General features: G+C 30.1%; 1 protein-coding gene across 1 annotated transcript in view; it reads left to right on the top strand.

The window, feature by feature from the left end:
- The first annotated feature begins 4,995 nt into the window (after nucleotides 1–4,995).
- LOC113398001 (G-protein coupled receptor Mth2-like) overlaps nucleotides 4,996–18,008 on the top strand; it is a 74,315-nt gene continuing 61,302 nt past the window's right edge. Inside the window, exon 1 of the mRNA XM_026636557.2 lies at nucleotides 4,996–5,567. Within this exon, the coding sequence (XP_026492342.2) occupies nucleotides 5,076–5,567 (492 nt within the window). The 5' untranslated portion in view covers nucleotides 4,996–5,075. The remainder of the gene's footprint in view (nucleotides 5,568–18,008) is intronic.

Here is an 18,008-nt window from a genome sequence, read left to right as displayed (position 1 = left end):
TTTTCGTATCATTTCTGGTTTTTTTTTTTCGATGTGACATTATTGTCAAATACATTGTTACTTGTAAATTGATATAGCTATTTAAATAAAAATAAATCACTATTTCCCTTGGTCACGTCATAACTCGAATGACTTACGACTCCATTCGTTTTTTTTTTTAATACTTTGTAGAAGGTTCTTACGAAAAGAAATATTTAAAAAATGCGTAGAAAATTTTCAGAAAACCGAGTTTTTGTACCGTTTTCCGTACACGGGTTTTCTAATAGGGACTGCGAGCCAAATATTTATCGGCGACTTCAACAAAAAATCTATGAATATTCACATTGTCTCTCTATTCAAATCTATTTATCTATTTCAATATAAGCTATCGTCTTTTAGTCAAATATATTTAGTAAAATGTAGCTAAGAAAGTATTGAAATTAACACTATTGCTGATCGTTGTGTAAATAATGCTTTTTTAGAATTTCGAATTACTGATGACGAATTACTAAAGAGAGAAGTTTTTGGATTACTATTAACCTTCTTAAACGTTTTAGCAATTAATGTCAAATAATTAATCGCAAATCGAAGATCGAAAATAATTGTGTTTAATGTGAGATTTAAATCAAAACCTGACTTGCGACGTCTTTCAAATGTTATACGATTACGACGATCGAAATATCTTATGACTTCTCGTAATGACCTGTTTTATTTATTCTCACCGAGATCAAGAGTAGTTGTCAGTGTAGGCGACTTTGACATTCATCTTTGATCATCGGTTGTCAATTCAATGAAAGGTTATTAGTTCGTTAGTCAAAAGTAAATTTTGAATCATATCATAAGCCTTCCAGAAACCGTTAAAATAGCTAATGTACTTTATGTTTCGTAAACGTAGTTACGGTTTTATTAAGTTTGTTAAAAATAAAATTCACTTGTTTTGATGTATAACATTTATTTTGTTTAACACATATACGTGTAAGTAGATAAACAAAAAATGTGTTTGAAATAGACATTTAAAATGGGCAAACAGATAGTAAGTAAACTAACTTCGTAAGGGAAATGTGGTTTTAGTTTATATTTCTTCAAACAATAATGTATTATATTATTGTAATACTAGACTGTCATATCAGCCTTAGTATATTATCTTTAGTATTTTTTTCAACAAACTTAACATAAGTACAATGTGAACTTTTTTACTGCCCTTAAAACGAAGGAGGATTAATTCAGCCTTATTTAACGTGTATACAAATCGATAAAAAAAAAAACGATTTCACTTTGATTCACACTTTTTTATACTATTTCATAGGTGAGTGAGTGTGTGTGTGTGTAATTCTTTGTTATTTATAATTGTATTCATTTTTATTTTTTATAGAATGTTTTTTTTTTAACTAATTAGGCCTATCGTCAATCAATTGACGTTCATTACTAGCAATTTATCTTAATGTAATGTGACGAAATTACTTATTATATGATAAATCACATTCACTTACAACCTTGCTCTATATGATTTGTTTCTCAATAAATCAGCTTTATCAGCTGTATCTTTTAAATACAATGGTATATACTTTTTTATTAACGTTTTTAAATTGTCACGTCTTGTTGAACAGTGTTTTTTATTTCGAATATCAATAAAAAAAAAACTTGCTTTGTCAATGTGACATTTTTTAATAATAAACTATTAAGGCGGCAAACGTCATAGACACATAGACATACAGACATTGATACTGTAAGAAGTATTGAGTAGTCGCGATATAAGGGTTACTGTCAATACGCCACCAACCTTAGGAACTTACACGCGTTAGTAGAAGCATTAGTAGGTGTAATCAAATTTATACGCAAAAAAACTTTTTCAATGACTTGTTCCGACAAAAAATCCCTTCCGTGAATGATTTTTTGTAATGGCCTTGTGTCATTTTCTGGCATTGTAACGATAGTTTTTCTTGGGAACTATAATATATCGGTCTAACTGCTCGGGACATATTGTTAAAATTGTCCTTCACGTCCGTTGCGATTATGACAAGCCTAGTTATTCATACGTGCCGAAATCAATAATATTATCGGTCTTTGTAGATAAGAAATGGAATACTAAAATAGGCTTAGTACGATAATTATAAATTTAGTTAACTAAATAAGAGGGTTAGTTTATAAATTAATTCGACTCTTGGGTAATTGGGTTTTGATATAGTGGGCTGATACGGCCTCGATTTATTTCAATTAAATTAATTTGTATAGTAAGTTTTATTGGTAAATATAAATTTAGTAAGTATTTAAAGCTTTAAAAGTTACAAAACATGTTGTAATGCGAAATGTTATGACTACATAAATTTCATATAATTTTGGTACAACTAATAAGCGAATCGCATTTCAAAAGTTTCAAATATACTATCTTTCTAGTGGCCTAGTTGGTTCAGTTGATATATGTGTAGTTGTTCATTACGACGCTAGTATTTTATACACAATATACTGAATTGGTGTTAATAATTACTCTAATGCTACGTGATGAAGAAGATTTTGTAAGGGAACTTGCATATGTTGGAATTCTGACACGTATTTCGAACAACCGCCTGAGCAGATCAATGTAATTAGATCCAAATCCTTTTACTTAACATAGATGCGTTAAACCTCAGCGAAATTATTTAGGACTTTGATCTGCGCACGTTTTTCACAGTATTATAATCAGAGATTCTAGTATTGTTATTCTTTGTTTTTATAAATAACGAAGCTGGTTACAGCGAATATAATGAGAGTTTTACGAGTAAAGCTAAAATCTAGATACGTTTGTAAGAGAAGAGAACACACGAGTATTTAAGATCAGGATTACGAAAATTTCTTGTCTTCAAACAGGACAATAGTGAATGGCTACGATTTGTATCTCGGGCCCTCAGAAATTGTTCGTGTTATCTTTTTTATATAACAAAAAATACTTAAAGCGTTTTGGGCTCAAATATATGTATGTATAGCTCATTTGTGACAATAATTTTATATTTAATCAATCATCATTAAGTCTATTTTTAAAATGCACTTCGACGTTTGTTGATTTGTTGGATGTATATTTAATTGGATTCGACTTTTGTGTGCTTAGATTGAAATAAATACGGAATTTTATGAAAACCAAATTTATTTAAGTAACGTTTTAATATCCTCGGCTTTTTTATGTAAGTGTGTTTGTATGTAAGTATGTCAAAATCTAACCATACATATATGTATGTATTACCAGTTTTTTTTGTATATTAAAAACAATACATTAGTCTTTTTTAAATGGTCAAACTTATTTTGTAAGTGCTATCAAGCTTAGCCTATCACGTCTTTAATTTGAGCAGGTATCTGATACAATGTAAACAACGTCGAGTCTTGAAAACTATTTGCTTTGTGTAGATGTAATGGTTAGACGTATTTTCCATTGAGGCCTTGTGACTTTGAAAGTGAATTTCGCCCCAACTAGAGTCTAATTCCTTTTTAATGATTGTCGAGAGCGAATACGGCACATTTGGTAAAAACTTCATTCCGGACAAACAAACAAACCGGACTTCATAATGAATGATCTTGTTTCCATAATGTTAAAAATATAATACGAAGCACATATTTAAACGTTTTAAATTTTGTTTCAATCTTATTATTATGAATTAATTATGTTTTGTGAATTTTATAAAGTTAACAAAAAACCATATACTTTGAATTTTTAACACAATGTTTTTAATTCATTCAGAACAGATTGCGAATATCGGTATTTAAACTATAGGTATGTAACGAGATTATCACGGTTTGAACCAATTATAATAATATTAAACTGAAATAGCATAGCAAATATTTAATATTTACAATAATTAATTTAATATTCATCTGAGAGATTAGGAATGAATACATTAATTACCTACTTCAATCTTATTGTATGATTAAATTATCAACCGCGTGAAATTGTACTGAAGGTTTAAAATACATTTCAGATAAATGTAATGTTGAATCATTGTACTAAATTGAAACGATTATAGTCGTGTCTTTTATATTAATTATAATTGTATTTAGCACATTTTTATTTTGGGTTTGACTGCAAAATATTTAGAACATTTTTTTTAAATTGTGTATAAATCATTAATTCTAGTTCATGTTGAACTTCATAATATATTTTTTTATCATTATTTATTTTTATTTAAAAAGTTAGTTCTTTTATTTTTCTACAATTTACTGGCAGTCGTTTATATGGGTTCCTCTACAGTTTGTGTACACTTTTTTAATAAGTAAGTTGATACCATAAGCGTAATTTGATCGTTCATACGGTATAATTAATATAGCGATTGTTATAAGAGACGATTGACATGCAAGAAAAGGTACATTTTTATCTATTATCATCAGCAGTGTAAATTACCACCGAAATATAAATGAGCAGAGCGCTTTGTATCGTTTATATTGGCATAATAATTATAGTTAAATAGAAAATAAGAATGTTATTTTATTATCACGATCAGTGAATTTTATAGCGTGAGATATAAATTGTTAGTTTAATTGGCTCTTTATTCATTGTTATGTTTTTAATGTTACCTCTAAATATGCTTGCCATCGATGTATTAGAATAATGACTAATTTTAAAAGTGTAGTAAGTAAATGTCATTAGCGGGGTGTGTATAGTAATTTATAGAGGAAACTATTGTTAAATACAAAATAAGCGTAATGGTTATGGGATAAATTCTATTAAAACACTTTAATTATCACGTTTGACGGTTTGCGTTTTGTTTGGTAATATTTAGTACAAATATGTTAGTCAAGAGGCATCATTAGCTGCAATAAATTAATTTATATAGTGAAGTTTTTGTTGTATTATTATTTTCCTATATACATGATCGTAAATTAAAAACGTACCACGTGTGCGCCGCCGATACTCGTATAGGTGTGATGTTTGTTCTTATCAAACAAATCATGTTGCGATAAGCGCAGTATTACGGGCGATGTTTATCTCGTCCGAGCGAGGCGGGCTGCGGCGTTGATGTCGAATGCGAGCGCGTAGCTCGTAGCGGTGTTATCGGGAAAGCGCGGGAAAAGCGACTATCAGCCATTCAGTTCGCTCGGCTCTTGCCTCAGTAGGCTCGCGACCGCCGCTAGAGATGGACGGGTCCGCGCGCGCGTTCGTTTTCGCACTCGCGGCATTCGCGCTCGTGGTCGCGCGCGCCCACATGACGCCTCCTTCCCATGACAACATATTACGGATACAGCTATGGGACGCTGAAGGGCTCAGCCGGGAATCGGTTACTGTGGAAAATCCTACGACCGTTAAACGTCAAAAATTAAAAGTTAACTTGGACACTTTGTACGACGCGATGATGGGAGACGAGTATCACGGCACTGAAAGGTTTGCGAGGCACAAAGTGAGACATAAGAGACGGAGACCCCGGCAAAGCGGGACCGATCTGCCATGGAGGTTCCACTCGGGCTCTGGACTGACGAACGTGGAGGTGTTTAATTATGATGTGCCCTGGGACGTGATAGAGGATAAATATTCTGGAAGCGTGATTGCAAGTGCTGTGAGTGATTCGAGTGCCCCAGTGAATGTGGAGAGGGATGTGTCACCGCCGATGACGTTGCGCCAAGACGAGGAGGTAATGCTTGAGGTTAATCTTAACATAGAATGAAGTCACACTTTCCATCCTTATCGTCGCCTCGAGGTGGTTAATAGTGAATAGCTAAGAAGTCAGCTTGACTGACACCGCGAGCTCTTTTATTTATACCTCGCCTTTCAGTTTGAATCCTTGAGGGGCGATGCGTTGATAAAAGTGTACACGCTTCATTGTTTTTAAAATATGTCTTTTCTCGCTGAATGTAGATGGTATCGCGGCCGGCGTCGAAATGGAGTAAAATATTTTCGAGGGGAATTCACTTGACTGTTATCTTTAGATACGTTTTTGATTAACTTATCTCTATGGAGTCAACGTGTGCAGTATTATTTCATTATACTTAAAATTTTGTTTCAACAATTACATACAAAATAAATTTTGTTAGTAATTGTTGAAAAGTGTATTCCCAGTGGACTAGTTTCCATGTAAGAAAGCGACTAATGTGACTTATAATTGCTAATATTTATTATCAGTTATAATTAATAACACCATGTAAACGATTTATTACTTTATTATACTTTTCATTACAAAAAAAATAAAAATCCAATAGAGTTCCTTTATTGTTTTTAAAATTATAATTGTGGAATCGATTAATCGTCGTCATTACTTTTAAATACAAGTAACTAATTTGTCCATTCGAACAAGTGCTATTTAATTTTCAATTTTACTGTTTGTTTTCGTTTTAATTTCTTGTACGGTTCCGCCATGAGACGTCATTATTCAGAAAGTTTTTTATCTAATATATTTTATAATCTTAAAGGATTTTAGTCCCCTGAGTTTTATTCTGTGTTTTATGGCCCGTGTTTGTGGATCTTGAAAATCATTTATGATATGATTGAAGAAAGATAATGAGTTTTTATTAATAACATATCATTATGCAATTTTATTAGCCATATCAAGATATTGATAATTTAATAGAGATAACAAAAATTGTTACTAAATAGCGATTTAAGTTAATTCCTTATTTGATAGCTCATTTGAAACAAAATTTGTAAGAATTTTAAGAAATAATATGTAATTTAAATATTAGAACATATGAAACAAATATTTTTTAGAGTTAATTTGTTTGAACGATAATCTCAGAATAGTTACGTTTACCGTGGGTGTAACTGCACGGAATAACTATTGTTAATGTAATTATCAATCGTTTCCTCAAGAACTGTTTCAGAATGAAAACAAGGGTTTTATTTTATCAGTGTACATTCTCCCTACAAACAATATAACACGACTCTTCTGCAAACACTGAACTATTTCCATCGTGTTTTAATTATTAGTACGCAATCGTATACACTGTTTTTACACGCATATTATTACTTACTTGTGAGTAATATTCAGCGTGTAAACAAATCTAGGAAGTCGATTTTACTTTTAGCGTATTTTGAATAAATGTTTATTTGAAACTTTGCAAGTATATGTAATAGGGATACTATACTCGTACAATAAATTGGTAACATCGACCTGATTTGACGGTGGAGTTAGTTTGCATTGTGGAACTTTTCAATAGCTAGTAAATCCGAATTTGGATTAACTCGGTTTTCTTTGACGAGCTACATAAAAAATCGTGGATTTATTTAAAAAAAAAAAGCATTTGCGTGCGTTATATTAACTTGACTTGTAATGTCACTGAACTTTATATAAATGTAATGCAATCTTGCAACTGAATGGTTATTTACTCCGAATTTACGAAGTTTGAAATTTTCGATTTGTATCAAGAGCCTGCGATATTATAACAATTTCATGGAAAGCACGTAAAAGCGTTTGTCCTGTGCCTGATCTCTCCGATCGTGTCGGATTGCTGTTCAATCGGAGAATGAAAATAAGGTAATAGAAAGTGCACCTTTGTTTGAACTAAACGCACTACAATTTATCCTGCAGTCTTTGATATTCGCCGCTGTGGCTGAAGTATTTTAATTCTTATTTCCAATAAAGATAGATTATAATTCTGATTAAAAAAAGAAAAAAACGTTTTAATAAGCCATTGATAGACCAAACAGGTTTCTCTTCAGTAAGAATTTTTAAACAGTGATAATTAAGATAATTGTATTGAAATGATACATTATTTAGAATGCGGTTTTTCTAACTTATAACTGAATTTTAAATTAACTAATAATGGTAAGTAAATATGTAGACAATGAATTTGTAATTAACACGAATATGTATAATTGTCGATATTTACAAATTATTAAGTCTACAAGTGTCTTTCGGTAAAAAAAATCGTCCAGTAAGTTCGAAAGTCGATCGGTTGCAGGACAGTAGAACTATACAGAATAGTTCTACTAAGAATAAATTCGAAACTCATAGCAGAACACGATCATGACATGTCAGAAAGTATATAATAATAACAACAACATTTAAAGAACACGTATTCAGCTTTCTCGGTTGACATAAGAAGTCATTTCTTACAGAGCAGCAAAAGAATAAACTGACGTGTTAACATTTATAGACAAAATAGAATAAAAATATTGTTAAAATGTAAAACGAATTTGTCAGATAAATTTTAAGTTAAAATAGTTATTCATTTATGAAACAAAATTTAATTCAGACTTAAGATGTTTCAAAACTAAGCTAACACGGCACCGGTCGTGTCGCTCTTGCCAGTCATCCCAACGTCGAGAGAGATGAGAAACATCTGAACGAGCTGCAATTCTGCAACATTGTTGCCGTTAGCGAACGTTAACATTCATGCTAAAAAGTAACTTCTGCAGCATGTTCATATATTTAATGAGAACAGAATGTACTACGTAGTATAATAATTGATAAGGATGTTTTGACCTTTATAAACGAGATGGGATCACTTCGGGAAATATATTGTAGTTTACAATAATACTATAAATATTGTTTAGTAACATAATGATTATTATGATATATAAAAACAAAACTTAAGTCGTTACACTATGTTCTATGTATGTATGTGTATGTATATCAACCGAAGATTCGTGTTCTGAAGCCAAAATAAGATGGACCGAGTGACATTGCAGTATTTACAAATTGAAAGCATGCCTACGCTATATACTTATTTCATCCAATGTACAGATAAAACAATATTTATACTCTAGACAATACTAACTTTAGTATCTTATCAAGTTAATCAAAAGAATGCAAAAATATTTTTAACAAACCGGTATCAAAAGCAAGATTTACCTTCCGGCTTATGTATTATTGCTACATTACGCTACGCTTAAACGCAAAGCGGCTTAGCTGTTTTAAATGACTACACAGAAAATACCTAACGCATTTTACGAAGAGTTAGTCTCGATGTTTAGGATTTATCAAACTTACAATATTTGTGATATCTCTTTTGAGATAGACATCACTTTGAAGAAAGTGGCACCTCATCAATAAAGACAATTCCCAAATGGTTTCTGGAAAAATACAATATTATAATTTTTTAAAAAAATATATGAAACAGCAATCGGCGAGCGTACATTTAAAATTCAACAATAATGTAATTACGATACTCATCGTTTTGGAGTTCCGTACAGAATAAAATAACCTTTTTCCTTTTTAGGAGCAAAATTTTTGATGTTATATTCTATAGTCTATAATCGAATTAGCTTGATATTTTTATAGCTTGATACATATATTCTTGTATTAAGAAAAAAAAATTTCTGTTAAATTAGACTTTGTGTTAAGTTTGGGTATGAAAACATTTACGACATTCGTGCAAAGGGTCAGAATAGAACCTGCGTTTTTCATAACGGTATACCGTTGAGCTTTTGAGTCTAATTGTTAAGGTATTATATATGTATATGTTTTTAATTTAATCCCTGGAACTGCCTTAAACAGTTCACACTTGGTTGGTTATATTATTTATTCAGTGTTGCCAGCTCCATGTTTTTTCCGGACGTGTTGTGGACCCTCTGCAATTTTTGACATTCGACCTTTACACAAATTGTTAATCCAATTGTAGCAAGGGTTACGCCTCTCGAATAAATAATGAACTTTATTATTTTTATTAACTTTAGCGTCGTTATTATTATAACTGTGTTGTCATCTCGTTTTTCGTCCTCTGTTAATGGATGTGGTTGAATTATTTTAATGTTTTATTGCTAGTAAGATACATTATATTGTGGATTTTAGAATAGCTTTGACCAGGCAGTTAATATTTTAAGTATATGAAATATGATGTACTAATATTTGATGAAATTATAATCGTGTAAATTTATAAAGCCAAGACACATTTATATAAAAACAATTCATATTTTCATAATATATTTTTGAAAATTTGAATTTGTATTTGCAGGTATATTTTGGTCTTATCCGCTCAAAGTGAAGTGGAGAAGATGGCTTATTTAAATTTACAGAGTTCGACAAAAAGCGATCCTTTCTAAAAATACTGACTGAGAAAGGTAAAAGTCATCACATTGAATATTAAAACTGATAATAAATTAATATGATCGTCGCTCGGACGATTTGCCCTTGGCATTCAAAGGGTATCAAGAAACTTGAAGGAGCGGACGTCCATTAACATACGAAAGTGACGTAAAGAACTTGATCCTAAAAATCCCGTCCGTTATAAACATTTTAAAATATGAATATAATCGCTGTGATTTTAATGGCTATAATTATATTAGTGAAAGAAAACATATATTGTGTTTTGGTTTGAATTGCCGCTCGGCGTTGTTTGAATGAATTCGAAGTTCAAAGAATGGAAGACAAAAGCAAAAAGTCTTCGAGTCAGTGGGCACGGTTATATGATTGGGATTTCGATTGGCAATCGGCGTTATCGAATATGTATCGAGATGTCTGGTGTAATAACTGGTTGGCAGCAGCCCTGACCGCGTCCACGCCCGCCACCCGCAGGGCCGGTGGACTCCGATCGGCCGGAAATTAGGCACAAATCAATAATTTCCTCACTACGATGTCCGCACGGCACGCGCTACGAAGCACTAATAGAGTCTGATTGACTTGCTCACATGTTACGTCCAGTCACTAATGTGCGACTTGCGACAACTCACTAGTCGGATATTATCGTATGCTGTTTCAGTTATGTAAAATTTAAATTCGGTTCAACGTTGGAGGGTATCTGCGTATTTATCAGAATATTTTGTACTACACATTAGAATAATTCTGAAACGGAACGTTGTCCGTGTATAAAAGTATCATCTTTGTCATAATTATTACCTATACATTTGTTACCTAATTTAGTGATTTTGTAAAAACGTTTATTATTTAAGTAGAAGGAACTTACATATATTTATTACTATAAACATGTTGACATTCAAACGCCTATTTATATGACAATTGAAACATAAACATGATAAAGGGAAATTAGATAAATACTTTGCCTAATACACTACTACAGCATTAATCTAAATCTATTTATAATTAATATATACGAATTATAACTCTGTACGTTTCTTGCCTATCTCAATAGGTTTTCAATTAATGAATGTAAAAATATCTTCGCGATTGTATAAAATAATTTAATAATGCTTCAGGAGGGATCCTTTGACTTCAAGGAATCGGAAACCCGATTTAATAGTAAGCTTATCTTAATTCTATACTATTATATTACTAGATTTTTAATTGACTGAACCATGAGAGTATAGTTTTGTTTTTAATAAAAAGGTAATTTTATTATAGCAGTAGGTTAAGTTCAAACATAACTCCATTTCTGTTCCTGTTCGAGGTATTATGAATATTCAAGCGCCGTAAGCCTGTAAACTGCTACAATAGAACTGCTTTCAAAAGTTAGCGCTCGCTGGAATATTCTTTCAGTTTGCGAAATGGATTTTTAAGTCGCTTAGGAAACACGATTTCTTTTCAAATATCGAAATACAAATAGTGAAGAAATTATTTTTATAAGACGTATGTACATGTGTTTTGTTAATATATATATTTTTTTAGTATATAATTCACTTATGTTATGACTTAAAAGTTTGCTGTGTTTGTTACTTATTCTCAGGGCATAGGATTCGCTTTAATTAATTTACAAAAAGTAATCATTAATTTATATTAAATTAAGACAGTGAAATGGTTTTATAAAAGCTAGTGTAACTGCAACACACATCATATAGGTTTTTACTGAAAATATTTTAAATATGTATGTATATAATTAAGGAGAAGAATCTCTACGGTGAGGAGTATAGCGAGCAATATTTCGCTTCCAATTTATTTGACTTGCTCATGTCAGCATGAATTGTTTTTTTTTTTAAATTACTTACTCTAACCACGTGTTCTTTGTATGATTTTAAGCATCCCTAGAGGCAGATAAAATTTTACTCAAATTACGTTCTTAATTTAAAGTCAGGTAATTAGATTTTATTTTCTTGATAATGAATGATGTACTGAATTAATAAGGTTTAATAAAACATTGCTTTGTTCTACATGTTATTGCTTTTCTACCGAAGTTTTCAACGATAAAAGCTCTTTAATGACAAACGTTAATTAAATTATTCTTAATTATACACACAAAATAAACACGATCTATATTAAAGGTGGGTAAAATGTAATTAAACTTTGGTATTAAAATGAACGTTTCTTGTTATAAAGGTAATTAATCCCAGAAAACAATATGTTATATCGAAATGGATCTAACTTGAAAGTAATATCCTAATATATTATAAAAGCGAAAGCGTCGCTTTACGCTCTCACGCCCAAACTATTAAACCGAATTTGCAATTTGATATGGCGGTAGGCTACTTTTTCATTATACCTTGACGTCCAACCACTAAAACGAGCGCGAAGGCGCGGTTGACAGTACATAATAATTTCAATCAAAAGTTTTTATGTAATTAATTGAATAAAGAATGAAGCCGTGTTTCTGGAATAAACTTTTTTACCAATAATTGTGTTTGTTTGACTATATCATAATATTTTTTTTGTTATTTATGTTGGCAGTGGTATAATGTACCCAAGGAATCGAAAACTTTTTGTGCCTGAAATTACACTGGCTCCCTCACTCCTTTGAACCACATCAAGACAGATAAAACAAAAAAAAAAATTGTCAATGATTGGTAATATCTGACGATCGGATGTAATCAGCCCAGGCAGACCTGTACAAGGTACTACTATTGTTAAAAATGTTTGTTTTTAACATATTCAAGAATGCCCAAACTTTTCACATATTTAACAAATAAGTACAAAATAAAATAAAGAAATAATAATAATTATTTAAATGGATTAGCCGGTCACGACCGCTGTACACGCGAAGTCTGAATTTAATAATTATTAATTAAATCAACATCGGTTATTTCACTATTTCAGTAAATGATCTATCACCATTAAGCAAGCGATGACCTGAAGGATATAGTCGTCCATAGGAATAAGTTGCCTTTAAATTTACATTGTATTAATGTACATTAGCCAAAAAAATATACCACAAGAAATCAATAGTTAAACTGCCGTCAAATTATTTACCTAATATAAAAAAAAGTTAAGTGATAATTGTAATTGACAAAAATTTTGGGTTACTATCACTAGAAGGGCTCTCCGTATATTTATCTTTTATCAACGACTAAATTACTTGTACTTCCAACATAAGAAACTTATTATATTTTTGCGTGACGCAACACCATGAAAAAATAATCGAACACAAATTTCCTTATATTTAAACTTTTTTATTATTACTATTTTCTTTTCCAATGTACTTAAATTATGTAATGGAGTTTGGTTGAAATAAAATGTTAGTGTTATTGAGTCGTTGTGTATTACGCTTTTATTATATTTAAATGTAACTCATTGTGAGCAATGTATTACATACATATATGCGTGCAGAGTAAATTAACAGTTTACAACACCTAAGATAAAGAATCTGTGTTTAAAATCGTTTCTCACTAAACCGATAATAAGTAAAAAATATGTGATGTATGATAACGGTTATTCCTTGTATCTTCGATCACAGATTAAGCTTCGAGTCACGTAGATAATAATCTCGAAATACTTTTAAATTACTTATCTGTCCCAGATCTGTGTTGCCATTTTCATTTTAATAATGAGTTTCTGAATTTATCGAATAATACTTTAGGATATTAATAGCATATTTAATTTTAAATTTTAAGTAATATTTTTTTACTTCAGTAAAATTAAAAAGTATTAAATAAATATTTTCGATAAAAGTCAAAGGCATATTTAATGGACGGCTCTTTGTGTTTCTGAATTCTACCTACTAACTTTTACATAATAAACGTAGTTTAGAAACCGGGAAGGAATTATGATTATTACTCCTGTTGTACTCATAGCGCTTTTATTGTATTGTTACAAAACATTTATGGTAAGTAATGTGAGACTGTGCTCGTAATAAAATATGATTTCGAACTAAATGTGGACAAAATAAGAGGATACCATATTACGTTTAATTTTGTTGAATTAATAAATTGTATTCTGTATATTAAAAACTATCAACCGAATTGCGGTTCAATAGATAAATATAATAAAGGCGCATTAATATAAGCTTTCAATGAAGTGGAGAATCATTTAGCGATTTATGTGCTTGATCATAATATTACAACGCCTCTGTGTGCTAATTAAACATATTGTTTCCATGATTTCTTATCATTCAGTTATTATATTTAAAGGAAAACATTTTTTTAAATATATTTTATTGTTAGCTATCATCAATTTAATTTTGTTTAAATAAATAAATAAAAATAAAGTGCTTGTAAGAGCCTACTTGAATAAAGTATATTTTGATCTTGTTATGTCCCTTGTGCCTGTAGTTACACTGGCTCACTTGCCCTAAAAACCGGAACACAACAATACTAAGTGTTGCTTTTTAGCTGTAGAGTATTTGATAAGTGCTTGGTACCGAGACGGGCTTGCACAAAGCCCACCAAGTGGATTTACAAGTGGACATTAAGATTATTTTTTGTTTGTTATCATCCAATGTTATAAATAATAACAAAATAATATTTTGATTGTAAAAAATATATTTATTTAACTCATCCGTAGATAGTATAGTTCCTATATGTATTTATTTTCAATTTATCTTGTCATTATAAATAATTATAAAACTTGTCTCTAGACATGCGTGCCGCTTCTAATAAGCGTTTAATATTTGTTATCTGTGGTGTTCGTAACATGTTAATGTTGGCTCTGTAAATAACCTTCATTAGTAATAAAGATAGCCATCAGAACGATCCCTAGGGAGGCTGTAGATAGATTGCAACAAGTATTGCGGTGTAAAAAGATAAAAATAGATAAAACTGGAGTTAAACCCGATAGACTATCTTAAGCCTTATTTAAACATTGTTTTAGTGGCTATCTTATTTTTATTACACGTTCTATATTAGATTTACTTGTAAATAACTAACAAAGTATATAAGCGTATGTTAACAAACGTAGAACTCGTTTTATTTAGACGTTCTCCTAATTAAACCTGTCGATTTTAAAATTTGATAATTCTATAATCGATACCGCTTTAACGATCTGATAATGGAGCGAATAGACTATAATTAAAACTAATTTACTAAATAAGTTTGTTTAACTACAGAGTATTTATAAGTAATTGAAGCCATATGAAATATAAAACGTGTAAAACTAAAGCCGTGAGTGTACTTGCAATATTATTAAGAAAGATAATTTTTTATAGGCTTTCTATTAATTATAAAATATATAAAAAAAATTGCCAGTCTGCGTTCCTGCATTTGCTAGCTATTGCGGTTGGCACTAGTGTAGTGGTTTTTCACATATTGCTATTAACGGACAATAGATGGCCCGCTAGTATTCAATAATAGTTAATTGAAATGAAAGTACACACACACAGTATAGCAAGGTATGCTGGGATTCAATATACGTATGATACAATATACAAACTTAAACACTGACACACACGTATGCAGATAGAGATGCTCTAGATATAATTACGGAATCTCTAAAAACTTTATTTTTTTTCTATACGGTCGAAGGTACATCCACATATAAATAAAGAAACAAAGTTCTCCAGAATATTACCATTAACTTTAACCGAAACCTTATAATGTATAAACTTGCTACTTAACGTTATTAATAAATTTCGTTAATTATCTTTATTGGAACTTTTCTTTGATAATTCGTTTTTATTTAAACCTTTTTTTTTTATAAATTTTGACATTATAACATTAAACTACATTTGATTACATTTATTTTAAAGTTTGTTTTTTAAGAAATATAAAATATTTTATTTTCTTATTAATAACAAAAAATGTTATAATATTTTTATTTATCAATTACTGATTATTATTATTATTATTTTATTCTTGATGGGAAACAATATTTTATAGTCTTAAGTTCTTCTTTTGAACAGCTCTTATTGCAAATGTGCAACAAGGACTTTAAATACGTAAGTAAAAACGTAATCAATTGTTAGCAATATAACGAAAATTGTTGCTATAGAAAAATCAATGTTATATTTTTATTACAATCAAATTACAAACTTTGGCAATTTGTCCGAAACCGTTTCGTTCTTGTTATCGAATTTTATGATTATCTTTAAAATTAATGTTTTATTGAGGCTTAAATAAAATATCAATTTTTTTTAATAGTATTCGTTATATTTAATTAAGCTTAATACTATACACGTTTGGTATATGTACACGCTTATGATATGTACACACTTTATGTTACGTGTGGCAAATAAATAAACGGACGAATGATGATACAATAGTGGATATATTTTTTTCTTTTATCTCCTTTAGTCGTACAGGTGTTGCTGCGGCTGGATATTAGAAATATTACTTTGTAGCGATCGTTTCACTCGGTCTCACTTGTACAAACATATGCACGTTTAATCATTAATATATTACAGAACGAGAAGATTCGCAAACACGTTCATAAAACTTACATCGTCATGTATAATAATTATAATTCAAGTAAATATATTATTCAAGTACTAGATGAAAACCCGGCTTCGCTCGAGTAAAATCTGTACTGTAAAATAATTAAGTATACTAACTACCGTATCCCTGTACGAAAATATTATTTAGAACACACTTTCTGAATGCACCCGTAAACGTTTTAACGATCTATAATTGTGGATTGCACGAAATTATTAATATAGAAGACAAAACCTACCGACATTGTAAACGCGTATAGTCAACAGCTATTCAAATATTTTATACATATGTATGAATATAATATATTACCAATACTCGGGTATTTCTCTAGAAAAAGAGCATTGTAATCCTTCATACGTATAAAATGTTGATTTATAATTAATTCTTTGCCAGTCGCCACACGATCAAATGTCTTTAACTTTGAATGGCATTTATTTTATATGAATGACGTTTCGTTTTTCCTATGAATTAAAAAGTGTATTGTTTTTTTATCTGTATCTATATAAAAAATGACGTTTGTATCTTATACTATTATTAAACTTAAATACGGATTGTTTGGTTGTCATAAAAGTTTAAACACATATACATTTTTTAAACGAGATCATTTTTATCCTATTTGTTTTAACTTACCGCTAGATGACGCTGAAGCGTATCAATATCTATAACATTCAACCGAACGGCATAATAGTTGGTATATATACATATATAGGTATATACAGGTACATACACACACAGTTTTGCAAGTATATTGTAATAATTAAAATTGTATTTTAATACCAATCAATTGTTGCAATTATGTAATCATATAACATGTCCATATTTTTTATAGTTTTATTATTAAATTGATTGTGTTTTTTTTTTATACTGAATGCGTTAAAAATGTTTTATTCAAAAGGTTTCGAGAATCTGTTAATCGTTTTAAAAAATATATATCGTCTATTTCAAATTGATAAAAAATGAAAAAAAGAGAATTATTTTCAATAATGTCCAATAATTCAAAATAAACTATTAGTTTGAAATAAACATTGTAGTATTTTAATCTGGGTGATGGATACTTTAAATTAGCTATTGGATTACAATAATTAATTTACCTTAATTGAATCGTAAGTTAAGTTATACGCCTGTACAATTTACTGTACGCTAATAGCCCAAGGGGCCAAGTTGAGGGAGGGCCATGCGAGTTTTACTATTCACCTCATAAATACCAGAACACCGGCTCACTCAATTTTGATACATCGTATTGACCGAGTGGCTAGAATATTAGCTGAATATTGTAGGTATTGTGCTTGAACGCGGGCAAGGAAAACTATTTTAATTTGATTAATTTGTTTAATAAATTAATCTCTCTGTATCTCTTTCTCTCCCTCTCTCACTCTTTCTTTCTCTCACTATCATATTAAACATCAACATCCTGAAGAAACTTACACGTATTGGATTCAATTGTGTCAAATGTGTATCAAATTATCAATGTATTAATCGCTGATATTTACACTGACATTCTACTTACAATAATTTTTTATCTCCCCTGGCCCTACAATTATTGTTTTCATCTCGATTGCCTATATATGTCATTCGACCCATTAAAATAGAATATTATAAAATATATTAACTACTAATAAATTAATGATAATAAATCAGTTAATATTAAATTATTCATATATACACAACAGTT

Source organism: Vanessa tameamea, chromosome 13, assembly GCF_037043105.1.
Source record: "Vanessa tameamea isolate UH-Manoa-2023 chromosome 13, ilVanTame1 primary haplotype, whole genome shotgun sequence".
In the NCBI taxonomy this organism is placed as follows: domain Eukaryota; kingdom Metazoa; phylum Arthropoda; class Insecta; order Lepidoptera; family Nymphalidae; genus Vanessa; species Vanessa tameamea.
The sequence above is the reverse complement of the archived record's forward strand: the minus strand, read 5'-3'. Positions and strand labels throughout refer to the sequence as shown.